We start from the raw sequence: 16,715 nt of genomic DNA, 5'->3' as shown, positions 1-16,715 counted from the left end.
ACTATAAAGTTACTGATTACTAACTGATTACTAACAACCTAATTCCATTTCCTTTTCTTTCATTTCTTTAATTTTTATTTTGAATATTTTACCATAGTTACATATTTCATGTTCTTTCCCTCTCCCCCAAACCTCCCTAACTCCCCTTAGCCAATGCACAATTCCACTGGGTTTTACATGTATCATTGATCAAGACCTAATTCCATATTATTGATAGTTGGACTAGAGTTATCATTTAGTGCAGGGGTCAGCAATGTATGGCTCTCGAGCCCTATCTGGCTCTTTTTGCAGGAGCCATAAAGTCAATTTTTTTTCAGGCGCTGTTACAGGAGGGCGCACTGTGAGCACTTTAAGATGAACTACGGCACAGTAACTAACAGTTTACGCACGACATCATGTGTCACGTGATATGTCAACATCATGATGTGTAGTGCAGAGGTGCAATCAATCCTGCAAAAGGCTAACTGCAGAATTTCTGGCAGTTGAGAGGATTTAGAACCCCAACTAGAGGCAGTTGATCTGGGAGGCTCGGTCAGAGCAGAAGGGTCAACTGAGCTCTATCTTTGGGCTGAAACTTGGCCTTGAATCTGTGCCTTTTCTCTTGAGATTTTGTACCTTAGCTAATTCCTCTGGATCTCCCTGACTTTCCCTATTCCATTCCCCATTTCCTTTCCTAATTTAACTGCGGGTTTTGGGAGAAGGGTGGATTTGGGTGGTAGCAATCAAACTTTGAAGACTTAGGTTTTCCCCATAGACAAGTAGGGCTTATCCTTGATACAAATTATCTACTGATTCATTGTGTATAACTTCCCTAACCTTAAAGGCAACAAAGCCTCCCAGGCTGAGTGGGAACAGGCTCTTGCTCAGTTTGCCTCATTCCTGTGTCCCTCCCCTACCTGGAGCTTCTCCCTAGATGTTAGAGAAACCTTGTATCCCTCTGTCCTTTATAATCAACCCTGAAACTTAATAAACCCTGTTGTTATTTAATCAAACCTTTTGCTAAATCATTGGTTGAATGATAAAAGAGGGATAAGGAGAGAAAGGAATAGTTTCTCTTTGGGTCCTGAGGGGAGTTGGAGGCGCCCATCTTGGAGGAAGTGGTGATCTCTATACTTCCTCTGAGAAGCCTTTCTATTTCACAGACAGGGAAGAGCCTTGGTACTCTTTCTTTGTGAACTGAGAAACTAACTAGAAAGCCCTCTAGTTAGTTTCAAACCATTTCTGACTGGCCCTAACCTTTTGTCTGTAGAAGTGCCCTTCCTACCTGGAAGGGTTCAGTCTGTTTCCCTTCAGGGTCCTCTGTCTCAAGCCAGTGTACCCAGTCTATGCCTCCCTGTTACAGCTGCCTGCCCAATTACCTCATCCTCTCCCCTTGCCGTTCATTATACTTCAACATCTTATATTTCCCTAAACTCAGCCATTCTCTTACATCTCTCCTACCACCTTGATCTACTACCTCCACTATTGTACCCTTCTTTCCCACCTAATGACTTAGGGACCCACAAACCCCATCCAGGTGCTTTATTCCCTTATTACAGACATCACGCATCACGTACATTTCGGTACCACCACTATCTTCTAAGATAGAAGGCTCCCTGATTGATATTGCCGTGCAAGACGAATCCTGGTCTTTAGTTCGGCTTGGTAGATGTGCTGTGTGTTCCTCCTTCTGCCCTCCTTTTACTCTTTCCACACCTGTTACTGACATCTTGGGGTTCTGTATAGTGACTGATCACTTTTGTCTACATTCTCTACCCCTCTGCCTCTGATTTACATGGCTTTATCTCAGTGCATATATACATTTACGATCCTGTCTCACTTTTTTTTACCTATTCTGCTGCTATATTGATTTTTCAGTGAGGACATTGCCTTGTTTGTTACCCCTCTGCCTCTGATTTACATGGCTTTATCTCAGTGTATTTATACATTTACAATCCATCCCTGGAACAGTCTCACTTGTTTTACCTATTCTGCTGCTATATTGATTTTTCAGTGAGGACATTGCCTTGTTTGTTATCTCTATTCATGGGGTCTGCACTCCCTATTTGTGGGATTGTTATTGTTTTTAACTTTTCTACCTGCTCTTAAAGGGGAACTATAGTCAGATTACATCTTTACATATGCTTCATTAGTGAGAAGCATTTCTCCCCAGTAGTTGTTTCATTTGATACAGAATGATTGAGTAGGCAGCACTGATAAACACCTGTACCAGGAAATGTGTGTGATGTATCCTGGCCAATTTTCCATGAAAAGGTACCCTCCTCCCCCACTACTTACTAATGCCTGCACACAAGTCATGTTATTTTCTGTAATCTCCTGATCTCCTACTTAATTTATGTGGCCAAATGGCTTAAACAGCAGGCTGGCAGCTTTTCCCTCTCCTGTTGCCTGACTTGAGAGAGGGAGAGGAAAAAGTATTCTTTCCTGAATTTTTCTCTCTTTATTTCAGCAATTTTCTTAGTGTAAAGGAGTTTTATATGTATGTGTGCAGTTATATCAGTACTATAGTGCCCCATTAAGTCTTGTTTTTTGATTAATAAAATAGTTTGAATTGGATGTTTTTCTTTCTTTTTGTTTTCACAGCTGGAGAAGGGGACAGGCCCTTGCTGGTATTTAACTTCAAATTTTCTAATTAAACTGAACTGCATTTTCCTTCCTTTTAATAAAGTAGTCAGCTAACTAATTGCAGAAACCCTTTTATTGAAGAAGATGGCTAAAAGAAGAAGAGGAGTATTAAAGGATGACGAGTATCGTACTTTTCAGCAGAAATGGACAGAGGAATTCGCCTTTGTGGAGAGAGAAGGTTCTGCAGTGTGTCTAATATGCAATGAAAAAATTTCATTGATGAAACAGTCAAATATAAAGCAACACTTTGACCTACGCCATACTACATTTGCATCGAAATATCCTGTGGGGGACAGTAGGAAGAAAGCATGTGAAGAGCTACTATGCAGAGTGAAAGCTAGTCAGCAGCAACTCCGTGTTTGGACCCAACAAGGTGACTGGAATTTGTTAGCTTTGCTGCTACTTTAGCAAATGTGAGTAACAGAAAGCCATTCACACATGGGGAGTAGTATGCCAAAACATTCATGCTTGATGTTGCCAATGAACTTTTTGATGACTTTTCAGATAAAGACAAGATAATCAAACGAATAAAAGGCATGCCTCTGTTGGCAAAAACTGTTCACAATTGTACGATAATGATGGCAAATCAAATTGAGGAAACACAACTGAAGGACATAAATGAAGCACTATTCTTTTCTCTCGCTGTGGATGAGTCAACAGACGTAAGCCATTTATCCCAGTTCAGCGTGATTGCAAGGTATGTTGTCGGTGACACACTATGTGAGGAAAGTCTTGCTGTTTTGCCTTTGAAAGGGACAACAAGAGGGAAGGATTTATTCAAGTCTTTCACTGAGCTAGCTAATGAAAAAAATTTATCGATGGATAAACTTATTTCAGTGTGTACTGATGGTGCTCCGTGCATAGTGGGGAAAAACAGAGGATTCGTAGTGCTTCTTCGTGAACATGAAAAGAGAACCATCCTAAGTTTTCACTGCATCCTACATCAGGAGGCGCTTTGTGCTCAGATGTGTGGCGAGCAGCTTGGTGAGGTGATGTTGCTGGTCATTCAAGTGGTCAATTTTATTGTTACCCGAGTTTTAAATGATCGCCAGTTTAAAACACTGCTGGAAGAAGTTGGGAATAATTATCCTGGTCTGCTTCTGCACAGCAATATGCGTTGGTTGTCAAGAGGGAAGGTGTTCAACCATTTAGCAGCTTGTCTGAGCGAAATCCAGACTTTTCTTGAAATGAAAAATGTCGAACATCCTGAGTTAGCCAACACTGAGTGGCTCCTGAAGTTCTACTATCTTGTAGACATAACTCAACATCTGAACCAGCTCAGTGTAAAAATGCAAGGCATTGGAAATACAGTCTTATCTCTTCAACAAGCAGCGTTTGCATTTGAAAATAAGCTTGAACTCTTGATCACTGACATTGAAACAGGTTGTTTACTACACTTTGAAAAACTGGGAGAGTTTAAAGATGCATGCACAACAAGTGACCCTGCTCAACATCTTGATCTTCAGCAGCTAGCGGGCTTCACATCTAATCTCCTGCAGTCATTCAAAGTGCGCTTTGGAGAATTTTATGAGTGCACTCGTCTTTTTAAGTTCATAAGCCATCCACACGAGTGTGCAGTGGACAGTGCTGACCTGAGTTACATCCCCGTTGTCTCCGTCAAGAGATTTTGAGCTTCAAGCTGCTGATCTGAAGGCCTCAGACATGTGGGTGAATAAGTTCAAGTCACTGAATGAAGATTTGGAAAGATTTGCACGACAGCAAGCAGAGTTGGTGAGCAATCACAAGTGCGGAGAAATGAAAAACCTTCAACCCATAGATCAGCTGATTGTCAAAACTTGGAATGCCCTTCCTGTCACATACTACACACTGCAGCGTGTGAGTATTGCTGTACTGACAATGTTTGACTCTATGTATGCATATGAGCAGTCTTTCTCACATCTAAAGAACATTAAGACCAACCTAAGATCACGTTTAACAGATGGAAGTCTCAATGCCTGCATGAAGCTTAACCTCACCACATATCAACCAGACTACAAATCCATCAGCAAAACCATGCAGCACCGGAAGTCACATTAATGATAAGAAGTACTTTATCCATCATTGGTTAGAACATAATATATTTATTAAAAATAGTTCAGAGACTTATTGTACTTTAAGTGTTGTTCTTACATAAAATGCACATATTTACTTGTATTCAGTGTTAAACATATTGTATGGCTCTCACGAAATTACATTTTAAAAAATGTGGCATTTATGGTTCTCACAGCCAAAAAGGTTGCAGACCCCTGATTTAGTGTCTACATCCCAAATAATATCCCCATCAGCCCATGTGTTCAAGCAGTTGTTTTTCTTCTGTGTTTCACATCCCACAGTTCTTCCTCTGAATGTGGCTAGTTTTCTTTCTCATAAGTCCCTCAGCCTTGCTCTGGATCCTTGCATTGCTGCTAGTAGAGAAGTCCGTTATGTTCGATTATACCACAGTGTTTCAGTCTCTGTGTACAATGTTTTCCTAGTTCTGGTCCTTTCGCTCTGCATCAATTCCGGGAGGTCATTCCAGTTCACATGGAATTCCTCCAGTTCTTTATTCCTTTGAGCACAATAATATTCCATCACCAACAGATACCACAATTTGGTCAGCCATTCCCCAATCGACGGACATTCTCTCATTTTCCAATTTTTTGCCACCACAAATAGCGTGGCTATAAATACTTTTGTACAAGTCTTTTTCCTTATTATCTCTTTGGGGTATAATCCAAGCAGTGCTGTGGCTGGATCAAAAGGCAGATAGTCTTTTAAAGCCCTTTGAGCATAGTTCCAAATTGCCATCCAGAATGGTTGGATCAGTTCACAACTGCACCAGCAATGCATTAATGTACCAATTTTGCCACATCCCCTCCAATATTCATTACTCTTCCTTGTTGTCATTTTAGTCAATCTCCTAGGTGTGAGGTGATACCTCAGAGTTGTTTTAAGAACCCTTTCTCATTTGCCTATTGATAATTTTGATTTCTTTATCTGAGAATTGCCTATTCATGACCCTAGCCCATTTATCGATTAGGAGATGGTTTGATTTTTTTTTGTACAATTGATTTAGCTCTTTGTACATTTGAGTAATTACATCTTTAGCTGAGTTTTTTGTTATAAAGATTTTTTCCCAATTTGTTGCTTCCCTTTTAATTTTAGTAGCATTGGTGTTGTCTGCACAAAAACTTTTTAGTTTCATGTAGTCAAAATTATTTCTTTTATATTTTGTGATTTTTTCTAACTCTTGCTTGGTTTAAAATCTTTCCCTTCCCATTGATCTGACAAGTATACTATTCTGTGCTCACCCAATTTACCTATAGTTTCCTTCTTTATATTCAAGTCATTCACCCATTTTGAGTTTATCTTGGTAGAGGGTGTGAGATGTTGACCTAGGCCCAATATCTCCCATATTGTTTTCCAATTTTCTAAGCAGTTTTTCTCAAATAGTGGGTTTTTGTCCCAAAAACTGGGTTCTTTGAGTTTATCAAAAACTGTCTTGCTTATTTCTACTAGCATTTTAGTTGATTCTCTATGATTTTTTAAGTAGACCATCATATCATCTGCGAAGAGTGATAGCTTAGTCTCCTCATTGCCTATTTTAATACCTTCAATTTCTTTTTCTTCTCTAATTGTTACTGCTAGTGTTTCTAGTACTATGTTGAATAATAGAGGTGATAATGGGCATCCTTGTTTCACTCCTGATCTTATTGGTAAGGCTTCTAATTTATCCCTATTGCATATGATGCTTGTTGATGGTTTTAGATATATACTGTTTATTATTTTTAGGAAAGGTCCTTCTATTCCTATACTTTCTAGTGTTTTCAATAGGAATGGGTGTTGTATTTTGTCAAAGGCTTTTTCAGCATCTATTGAGATAATCATGTGATTTTTGTTTGTTAGCTTGTTGATATGGTCAATTATGTGGATGGTTTTCCTAATGTTCCTTGCATACCTGGTATAAATCCCACTTGATCATGCTAGTACTCTATTTAAGATTTTTTGCATCTATGTTCATTAGGGAAATTGGTCTGTAGTTTTCTTTCTCTGTTTTTGATCTACCTGGGTTTGGGACCAGTACCATATTTGTGTCACAAAAGGAATTTGGTGGGATTCCTTCTTTGCTTATTATATCAAATAATTTGTATAGTATTGGGATTAGTTGTTCTTTGAATGTTTGATAGAATTCACTTGTGAATCCATCAGGCCCTGGCGATTTTTTCTTATAGAGTTCTTTGATGGCTTGTTCAATTTCTTTTTCTGATATGGGATTATTTAAGTATTCTATTTCTTCTGCTGTGAATCTAGGCAATTTATATTTTTGTAAATATTTCATCCATATCACCTAGATTGCTATATTTATTGCCATATAATTGGGCAAAAGATTTTTTAATGATTACCTTAATTTCCTCTTCATTAGAGGTGAGGTCTCCCTTTTCATCTTTGATACTGTTAATTTGGTTTTCTTATTTCCTTTTTTTTTATTAGATTTACCAGCACCTTTTCTATTTTATCTGTTTTTTCAAAATATCAGCTTCTGATCTTATTAATTCAATAGTTCTTTTACTTTCGAATTTATTAATTTCTTCTTTGATTTTTAGTATTTCTAATTTAGTTTTCATCTGAGGATTTTTAATTTGTTCATTTTCTAGTTTTTTTAAGTTGCATGCCCAATTCATTAATCTCTGCCCTGCCTAATTTGTTAATATATGTATTCAGTGATATAAATTTTCCCCTTAGAACTGCTTTGGCTGCATCCCATAGGTTTGGGTAAGAAGTCTCACCATTGTGATTGTCTTCAATAAAATTATTAATTGTTTCTATGATTTGTTCTTTCACTAAATTATTTTGGAGAATCATTTAGTTTCCAATTAGTTTTTGGTTTGCCTCTCCATGTATTCTTACTAATAACTATTTTTATTGCATTATGATCTTATAAGGTTGCTTTTATTATTTCTGCTTTTTTGCATTTGTTTGCCATGTTTCTAGCCCTAGTACATGGTCTATCTTTGTGAATGTTCCATGTGCTGCTGAAAAGAAGGTGTATTCCTTTTTGTCCCTTTTTATTTTTCTCAATATATCTATTAACTCTAATTTTTCTAGGGTTTCATTCACCTCTCTTATCTCTTATTAATTTTTTGGTTTGATTCATCTAGATCTGATAGGGGAAGGTCCCCCATTAGTATAGTTTTGCTATCTATTTCATTCTTAAGGTCCACTAGCTTCTCCTTTAGAAATGTGGAAGCTATACCGTTTGATGCATACATGTTAAGTACTGATATTTCTTCATTGTTTATATTGCCTTTTATTAGGATGTAGTTACCTTCCCTATCTCTTTTAACCACATCTATTTTTACTTTATATCTGTCAGAGATCATGACTTCCTCACAACAATGGCAACTCCTGCCTGCTTTTTCTCATTTGAAGCCCAATAGATTTTTCTCCATCCTTTCATTTTTACTCTATGTATGTCTGCCTGTCTCGTGTATTTCTTGTAGACAACACATGGTAGACAAATTGTGGTATATGCTGGTGATGGAATACTATTGTGCTCAAAGGAATAATAAACTGGAGGAATTCCATGTGAACTGGAAAGACCTCCAGGAATTGATGCAGAGTGAAAGGAGCAGAACCAGAAGAACATTGTACACAGAAACTGATACACTGTGGTAAAATCAAATGTAATAGACTTCTGTACTAGCAGCAATGCAATGACCCAGGAAAATTCTGAGGGATTTATGGAAAAGAACGCTACCCACATTCAAAGGAAGAACTGCAGGAGAAGAAACACAGAAGAAAAACAACTGCTTGAAGACATGGGTTGATGCAGACATGATTGGGGTTTTAGACTCAAAACGACCATATCAATGCCACTATCAATAATATGGAAATAGGCCTTGATAGATGACACATATTAAAACAAGTGGAAATGCACATCAGCTATGGGGGGGAAGGAGAAAGTAAGAACATGAATCATGTAACCATGGAAAATTTTTCTAAAAATTGTTAAAAAAATTTTTTTAAAAACTGTCTTGCTGAGGTCAATTACCCCTCGTCTATTCCACTGATCCTCCCTTCTGTCTCTTCATCAGTACCATATTGTGTTGATGACTAGTGCTTTATAGTATAGTTTAAGATCTGGTACTGCTACACCACCTCCCTTCATATTTTTTTTTCATTATTTCTCTTGATATTCTTGGTCTTTTGTTCTTCCAAATGAACTTTATTATAGTTTTTTCTAATTCAGTAAAAAAGTTTCTTGGTAGTTTGATAGGTATAGCTCTAAATAGGTGAATTAATTTGGGTAGGATGGTCATTGTTTAGATCTAGTTTTAATTGTGTGGAATGGGTTTCGTAGTTATGTTCATATAATTCCTGTGTTTGTCTTGGCAGATAGATTCCTAAGTATTTTATGTTGTCTAGGGTAATTTTAAATGGAATTTCTCTTTCTAACTCTTCCTGCTGCGATGTGGAGATATATAGAAATGCTGATGATTTATGTGTATTTACTTTGTATCCTGAAACTTTGCTAAAGTTGTTGATTATTTCCCCTAACTTTTTAGTTGATTTTCTAGGATTCTTTAAGTAGACCACCATATCATCTGCAAAGAGTGATAGTTTGGTCTCCTCATTACCAATTTTTTTTTAACCCTTACCTTTCATCTTGGAGTCAATATTGTGTATTGGCTCCAAGGCAGAAGAGTGGTAAGGGTAGGCAATGGGGGTCAAGTGACTTGCCCAGGGTCACACAGCTGGAAAGTGTCTAAGGCCAGATTTGAACCTAGAACCTCCCATCTCTAGGCCTGGCTCTCAATCCACTGAACTACCCAGCTGCCCCCCCTCATTACCAATTTTAATACCTTCGATTTCTTTTTCTTCTCTAATTGCTACTGCTAGTGTTTCCAGTACAATGTTAAATAATAGAGGTGACAATGGGTATCCTTGTTTCACTCCTGATTTTATTGGGAATGCTTCTAATTTATCCCCATTGCAGATGATGCTTGTTGATGGTTTTAGATATATATACCATTTATTATTTTTAGGAAAGGCCCTTCTATTCCTAAACTTTCTAGTGTTTTCAGTAGGAATGGGTGTTTTATTTTGTCAAAGGCTTTTTCAGCATCTATTGAGATAATCATGTGATTTTTGTTGGTTTTCCTAATGTTGACCCATCCTTGCATTCCTGGTATAAATCCCACCTGATCATAATGAATAACCCTCGTGATCACTTGCTAGAGTCTTTTTGCTAATATTCTATTTAAGATTTTTGCATCTATGTTCATTAGGGAGATTGGTCTGTAGTTTTCTTTCTCTGTTTTTGATCTACCTGGATTTGGAATCAGTACCATATTTGTGTGATAAAAGGAGTTTGGTAGAACTCCTTCTTTGCTTATTGTGTCAAATAGTTTGTATAGTATTGGAATTAGTTGTTCTTTGAATGTTTGATAGAATTCATTTGTGAATCCATCAGGCCCTGGAGATTTTTTCTTATAGAGTTCTTTGATGGCTTGCTCAATTTCTTTTTCTGATATAGGATTTTTTAAGTATTCTATTTCTTCTGCTGTTAATCTAGGCAATTTATATTTTTGTAAATATTCATCCATATCACCTAGATTGCTATATTTATTGCCATATAATTGGGCAAAAGATTTTTTAATGATTGCCTTGATTTTCTCTTCATTAGAGGTGAGGTCTCCCTTTTCATCTTGGATACTGATTCTTTCCTTTTTTTTAAATTAGATTGACTAGTACTTTGTCAATTTTATTTATTTTTTCAAAGTACCAGCTTCTAGTCTTATTTATTAATTTAATAGTTCTTTTACTTTCAATTTTATTGATTTCTCCTTTGATTTTTATAATCTCTAATTTAGTTTTTAACTAGGGATTTTTAATCTGTTCCCTTTCTAGTCTTTTGATTTGCATGCCCAGTTCATTGATCTTTGCCCTCTCTAATTTGTTATTATATGCACTCAATGATATAAATTTCCCCTGAGTACTGCTTTAGCTGCATCCCACACATTTTGGTAGGATGTCTCATCATTGTCATTCTCTTCAATGAAATTATTAATTGTTTCTATGATGTGTTCTTTAACTATCTGATTTTGGAGAATCATATTATTTAATTTCCAATTAGTTTTTGATTTGCTTGTCCATGTGCCCTTACTGATTATTATTTTTATTGCATTATGATCTGAAAAGGTTACATTTATTATTTCTTCTCTTTTGCATTTGTTTGCCATGTTTCTATGCCCTAGTACATGGTCAATCTTTGTGAATGTACCATGTGCAGCTGAAAAAGGTCTATTCCTTTTTGTCCCTATTTATTTTTCTCCACATATCCCATTTCCTTTTCTGATAAAATTACTACATTCAAGAAAAAACCAAAGGCATAAAATATCTTTGTGACTAACATAATACATTAAATTAATATAAAATAGATTTCATTCTACTTTTGCAGTATGGAGACAGAATAATTAAAAAAAAAATGGAGACCAGGGAGGAAAATGCTAAACCTCACAAAAGGTTTTATGTAAATATTAACTTAATTGCTATTATGTTAAATTTAAGACCTTTGTCTTATAACAATCTAATCACTAGTAGAGAAAATGAATATCAATACTGACATTCTCACTATACATGAATCCACAAAGATATGTAGAAGTTTTACCTAAAAAAGAATGACAGCTAATTGGTTCACCTTGAAGAAGCAAATAATGGAATTCCTAGAGCCACTTCCACTATGTGCCTAAAGATGACAAGAAATCAATTTCATAAGGCACTTGATCCTTTTGCCCTGTAGTGCTCATGAAGACCACTATGAAAAAATAGAAACTTATGTGTCAACATCTGTGGTTGAGGATTAAAGAGGAGAAAAATTCTATAAGAACATAATAAGATCCTTCAAATCATATTCAATGACTGAACACAGAGACAAGTACAGAACTGGCATGTGACCATGGACCATCTTTTGCAATGTCTTCTTTGTTCTATCTGGCCTGGTCTGAGTTCAGTGTGGACATCTACCACTGTCCTATCACCAACCAGTACTAGTCTTTTAAGTAAGCTCCCCCAATGATACAAAGTATTTTTTTATTTTTGTGGGAAAAAGTTATTGGGAGAAAAGTGGGGGTAATGACAGTAAGAGCAATCAGTACAAGAAAAGAAGGTCAACCAAACATTTTTAAAATGTACATAAGAGAACAAAAAAAGATCACTCCAGGATACTTCAGAGACTCCTGGAAGAGTCCTGTCACTAGTCCAAAGAGGATGACCTAGCCAATAAGGCAGGAGAGTATAGAGAGAGTACTAAGTTTAAAGGTGGAGAGTCTAGGTCTGAATCCCAGCTTTGCTATTTTTCTATATGATCTTAGAAATAAAGCTTTTGGGCCTCAATTTCTTCATCTCTAGAATAAGGAAACTAGACCCAGTGATCTCTAAGATCCCTTCCAGTTCTAAGTCTGTGAGTCTATGAATCACACATGACAAAATAAGTAGATGAAGAATAACTACTATACAGACTGAGACATGAAGTCAGAGGCCTTTCCTTTGAACAATACTGGAATAGGTCTTTCACATTCTTGATAGCAATAATTCTTGGTATCTCTATCTATCAATACTACAAATAACTTTATTTTGTTATGCTATTATCAAGTTCTCTTTCAGTCTTTTTATAGGATTAGTCAGTGTTACCTTTCTTCTATCAATGCATAATATCCCTTAAGGGAAAAATATTACTATATCTTAAAATCTGTGATGAGTTTTTCATATTATGGTTGTTTTATCAGTCATACATATGCTTCTAATTAGAAAAGAGGCAGCTAATAACTAAATATATTCAATCATTGAAAAATTACAACTTACCATTGACAGATGATTTTTGGCACATTTTAGATTGCTTTGCTCGTTCATAAATTTCCTGAGTGATGAACATTTTGTGTAATTTTGGATAAATTCCATCAGGAATCATACGTGGACTTCCTTGGTAAAAATGAAAAGTCTTGCTGTTACCAGAAATAGCTTTATAAATACTTCTTTTGCAAGACTGACTTCGATTATAAGCCTGTTTTTAAAGAAAGTTAATTTTAGAAATAATTTTATAATTACCATTTTGCAATGATAGAAGCTGTTATTAATGTGACTTTATTCTAGCTAAAATAATAAAAAAAATCTTAAAGTGGAATGAACAGGAAACAACTATTCTGGTTAAATTAATTTACTCATTACCTAAAGGACAACAATAATGATGATATGTGACATCTAACTCACTCACTAAAACATATAAAGGTCATCATACCAATAGAACCCCTTTTCAATTACCATCAAAAATATTTAATTTATGGACACATTTATCTATCTCAATATATCAACTATAATGTGCATAATTTAATCTCTTTAATTCAAAAACTTTTGTGATAGTCCCATTCTTATGAACATAAATGATAAATAAACAGTACTATAGATTTAATGCAGAAATAAGAGAACCTGAGAATCTATGGGTTCTGATTGGTTACATTTTCATCATTAAAGATTTAACAGCACAGTGGATTATAGCATTAATGTTGGAAGACATAAACATCTGCTTTACATACTGTGATATCAGATTTTTATTCTATATGGTTATATTTCAAGGAAAACAATATAAATTACAGTATATCTACATCTACCTAACAACAAAGGGGCTAAAGTCCCTTTGCAGTTCTTAATCTATGATTTAATAACAATTCACAAATCATTACAACTACCAGTTCTATTGAAGAGAGCAGTAAGATTCCTTTGAGATGAAGAGGCAATCAAAATTGAATACTGTTATAAGGAAGAGAGGATTTGAGCATGTGAGATGGGTCTGCAGGGAGATGCAGATGCAGGAAAAAGATTCTAGAAATGTGGGTGTTAAGGGTGAGACAGTTGACTGAGGTTTGAGCTGAGTCTTTCTCTGGTTTGACCTGGAGAGACTGGCTACTTTTCCTTGATGGATGATTCTACCCTGATTTCCTATCCTACCTGCTGCCCTGCTGTTATCTCCTGTGATTCCTGGTGATTCTGAACCACCTGGCATTTGTTTGTAAGATCAGGTCTGGGTTCTTTTGGATCCAGGACCTCTCTCTGGGTCCTGTTAAGTTTGCCACAGACCACTACCTCAAACACCATCTAAACGGGGTTGGTTTTGTGCAGACTTATTTAGATTAGGGACTGGGATCTCTAGGTCAATGAGGGAGGACTAGTGTAGGTCAAAATCTTTGAAGACTTGTCTTCAAAGATGGCAAACTTAAGAGGTCCCAGAGATATGCTTCATCAAGATATGTGATTTATTTGGCCAACCATGACCACTCTATGATTAAATCTGAGCTAAAACTAAAATTGCTAGAACTTTAATGAATAGTTATTAAGGAAATAGGCTTACAAAAGGTAGTAAAAAGGCTACATAAATTATTTCCACAAAAAGCAAACTTGATCCCATTATCCAAATGAAAAATTAAAGAATCTAAGAAAAGAAAATGACTGAATAAGTTTAAAATTCTGTTCAATAAGCCAACAAAAGTTAAAAAAAAATCTTGCTATCTCAAACACAAAATACAATTATGTTTACCTTTATGTTTATAAAGAAAAAAACAAGAAAACAGGTATATAGCTTGTTTGTAGAAAGTTATAAATATTGTTCTTAGTACTTAGGCTTTTTTAAACTAGCACTAAATGAGGAATACTAAAATATGATCTTATGTATATAAAGGAGAATTCTTTTACATAAATTTAACTTTGAAAAGCAAAAAAAAATTGGAAATACACAATGGGAAAAATCAATCAATGCTCTTCTCAAATTACTTAAACTTTGTCAATTTCATTTTGGATATAACTTTTATGATTTAACTATTAAATTATCCACCTATGGATATACATACATTTTCTTCTCTTCCTTCTGTAAGAATGATAACTATCCTGCCTTCACGTTTCCGGCCAGTTCTACCCATTCGTTGTACAAGACGAACTGGACTTTTCTGAGCATCAAAACAGATGATTAGATCAACTTCTCCTATGTCCAAACCTTCTTCACCAACACACGTAGAAACCAAAGTATTATAACCACCATCACGAAATCGCTTTACTACCTAAAATAAAGATTAAGACAAAACCCAAAATAATTAAAAAACAATAGTAGAATTCTTTTTTTTTTTTTTTTTTTTTTTTTTTTAAAACCCTTACCTTCCGTCTTGGAGTCAGTACTGTGTATTGGCTCCAAGGCAGAAGAGTGGTAAGGGTAGGCAATGGGGGTCAAGTGACTTGCCCAGGGTCACACAGCTGGGAAGTGTCTGAGGCCAGATTTGAACCTAGGACCTCCCGTCTCTAGGCCTGGCTCTCAATCCACTGAGCTACCCAGCTGCCCCCAATAGTAGAATTCTTACAGCACCTTATCTGGATCTTTCCTTTGCCCCTAACACATTCAACCCCACAAAATAATTCTTAGTAAACATGTCATGTCCCTCTTTCCTCTACAATAAAGGCTTCTTAAAGCATAAATGGTGTCATTTTTCTATCTATCATTAGTATCCATCACAGAGTCCATAGAAGGTCATATTCCTATTTCTATCATATCAGAGACGCCTAATTACCTCAAGTTGTTCCTTTTGTGTTAAACCTTTTGTGCTTTTCCCTGAAGCATGGCCAACAAAAGTCATCACTCTGACCTCTGGTTGGTGTTGAAGCATTTCTGCAATTTCTTGAACACTGTCTCGAAATGATGAAAATATCATAACTCTGGTATCACATTTTTTTTCAGATGTATTTTGATCTATTTAACAGAAAATACATTTTAAAGTGAGACAAATAAAAAAGAACATGCAACTAAAAATGTGGGTTAGGTCAAAAGTCCAAAATATTTCTTTCAAAAACACAACTGAGTTCTCAATACATTTTAGATATGAGACCTCTCTGATAAACAGTCTATAAAAGTTTTTTCCCAATTTTCTGCTTTCCTTCTGGTCTTGGCAACATTTATTTTACTTATACAACAACGTTTTAATTTAATGTACTCAAAATTATCCATTTTACATTTCACAATGCTCTCCATCTCTTGTTGACTCCTAAAATTTTTCTCTTATCCATAAATTTGATAAGTAGTATGTTCCCTCTTCTTCTACTTTATTTATGGTATCACCTGTTATGTCTAGATTATGTATCCATTTTGATTTTGTCTTAGTGAGTGGTATAAGATATTGGTCTAGACACAGTTTCTGCCAAACTAGTTTGCAGATCCAGTAATTTTTACCAGTGACTTCTTAAATCATCAAAAACCTGGATCCATGATCTTCTCAATTACAAGATTACTATAATCTTTTGCTATTGTTTGTTGTATGTCTGTTCTGTTCCACAGATCTACTTTTCTATTTCTTAGTCAATATCAGATAGTTTTGATAATTACTGCTTCAAGATACAATTTAGAATTTGCACACGTATAATCTATATCAAATTGCTAGCCTTTTCAAGGGAAAAGAACTTGGAACTTAAAACTTTTTAAAAGAATGTTAAAAACTTTTGTTTACATGTAATTCAAGAAAAAATAAAATTAAAATTAAATGTAAAAACAACAAAAAGAATCTAGGTGCTATGCCTCTTGGTGCATATATTTTTAGTACTGGTATTTTTCTTAACCCTTTTTTAATCCTTACCTTAGAATCAATACTGTGTAATGGTTCCAAAACAAAAGAGTAGTAAGGGCTAGGCAATGGGGGTGTTAAGTGACTTGCCCAGGATCACAAAACTAGGAAGTGTCTGAGGCCAGCTTTGAACCTAGGACCTCCCATTTCTAGGCCTGGCTCTCAATCCACTGAGCCACCCAGTTGCCCCACTGATATTGTTTTAATTAAGTCTATACATGCTGTTGCTCTGACTGAGATTATGATTACCACCCTTGCCTTTTTACATCAGCTAGAGCATAAAATATTCTGCTTCAGTCCCTTATTTTAACCCTATCTTTCTAAGTTTTTTTCTTTTAATTTTTGGATTCTGGTTTCTAATCAATTCTGCTACCCTTTTCCTTTTTATGATGAATTCATCCCATTCATATTCGGTTATAACTGCTAACTTTATTTTCTTCTATTTTATTCTCTTATACT

General features: G+C 35.6%; 1 protein-coding gene across 1 annotated transcript in view; it reads right to left on the bottom strand.

Moving 5' to 3' along the window:
* FANCM (FA complementation group M) overlaps positions 1-16,715 on the bottom strand; it is a 108,726-nt gene that overhangs the window by 69,207 nt on the left and 22,804 nt on the right. Inside the window, exons 9-11 of the mRNA XM_044662056.1 lie at positions 15,213-15,391; positions 14,505-14,711; positions 12,469-12,667 (exon numbers count right to left, since the gene is read on the bottom strand). Coding sequence (XP_044517991.1) covers positions 12,469-12,667; positions 14,505-14,711; positions 15,213-15,391 — 585 coding nt within the window. The remainder of the gene's footprint in view (positions 1-12,468; positions 12,668-14,504; positions 14,712-15,212; positions 15,392-16,715) is intronic.

This window comes from Gracilinanus agilis, chromosome 2 (assembly GCF_016433145.1).
Source record: "Gracilinanus agilis isolate LMUSP501 chromosome 2, AgileGrace, whole genome shotgun sequence".
NCBI lineage: Eukaryota > Metazoa > Chordata > Mammalia > Didelphimorphia > Didelphidae > Gracilinanus > Gracilinanus agilis.
This window is presented reverse-complemented; position numbering and strand designations above follow the sequence as displayed.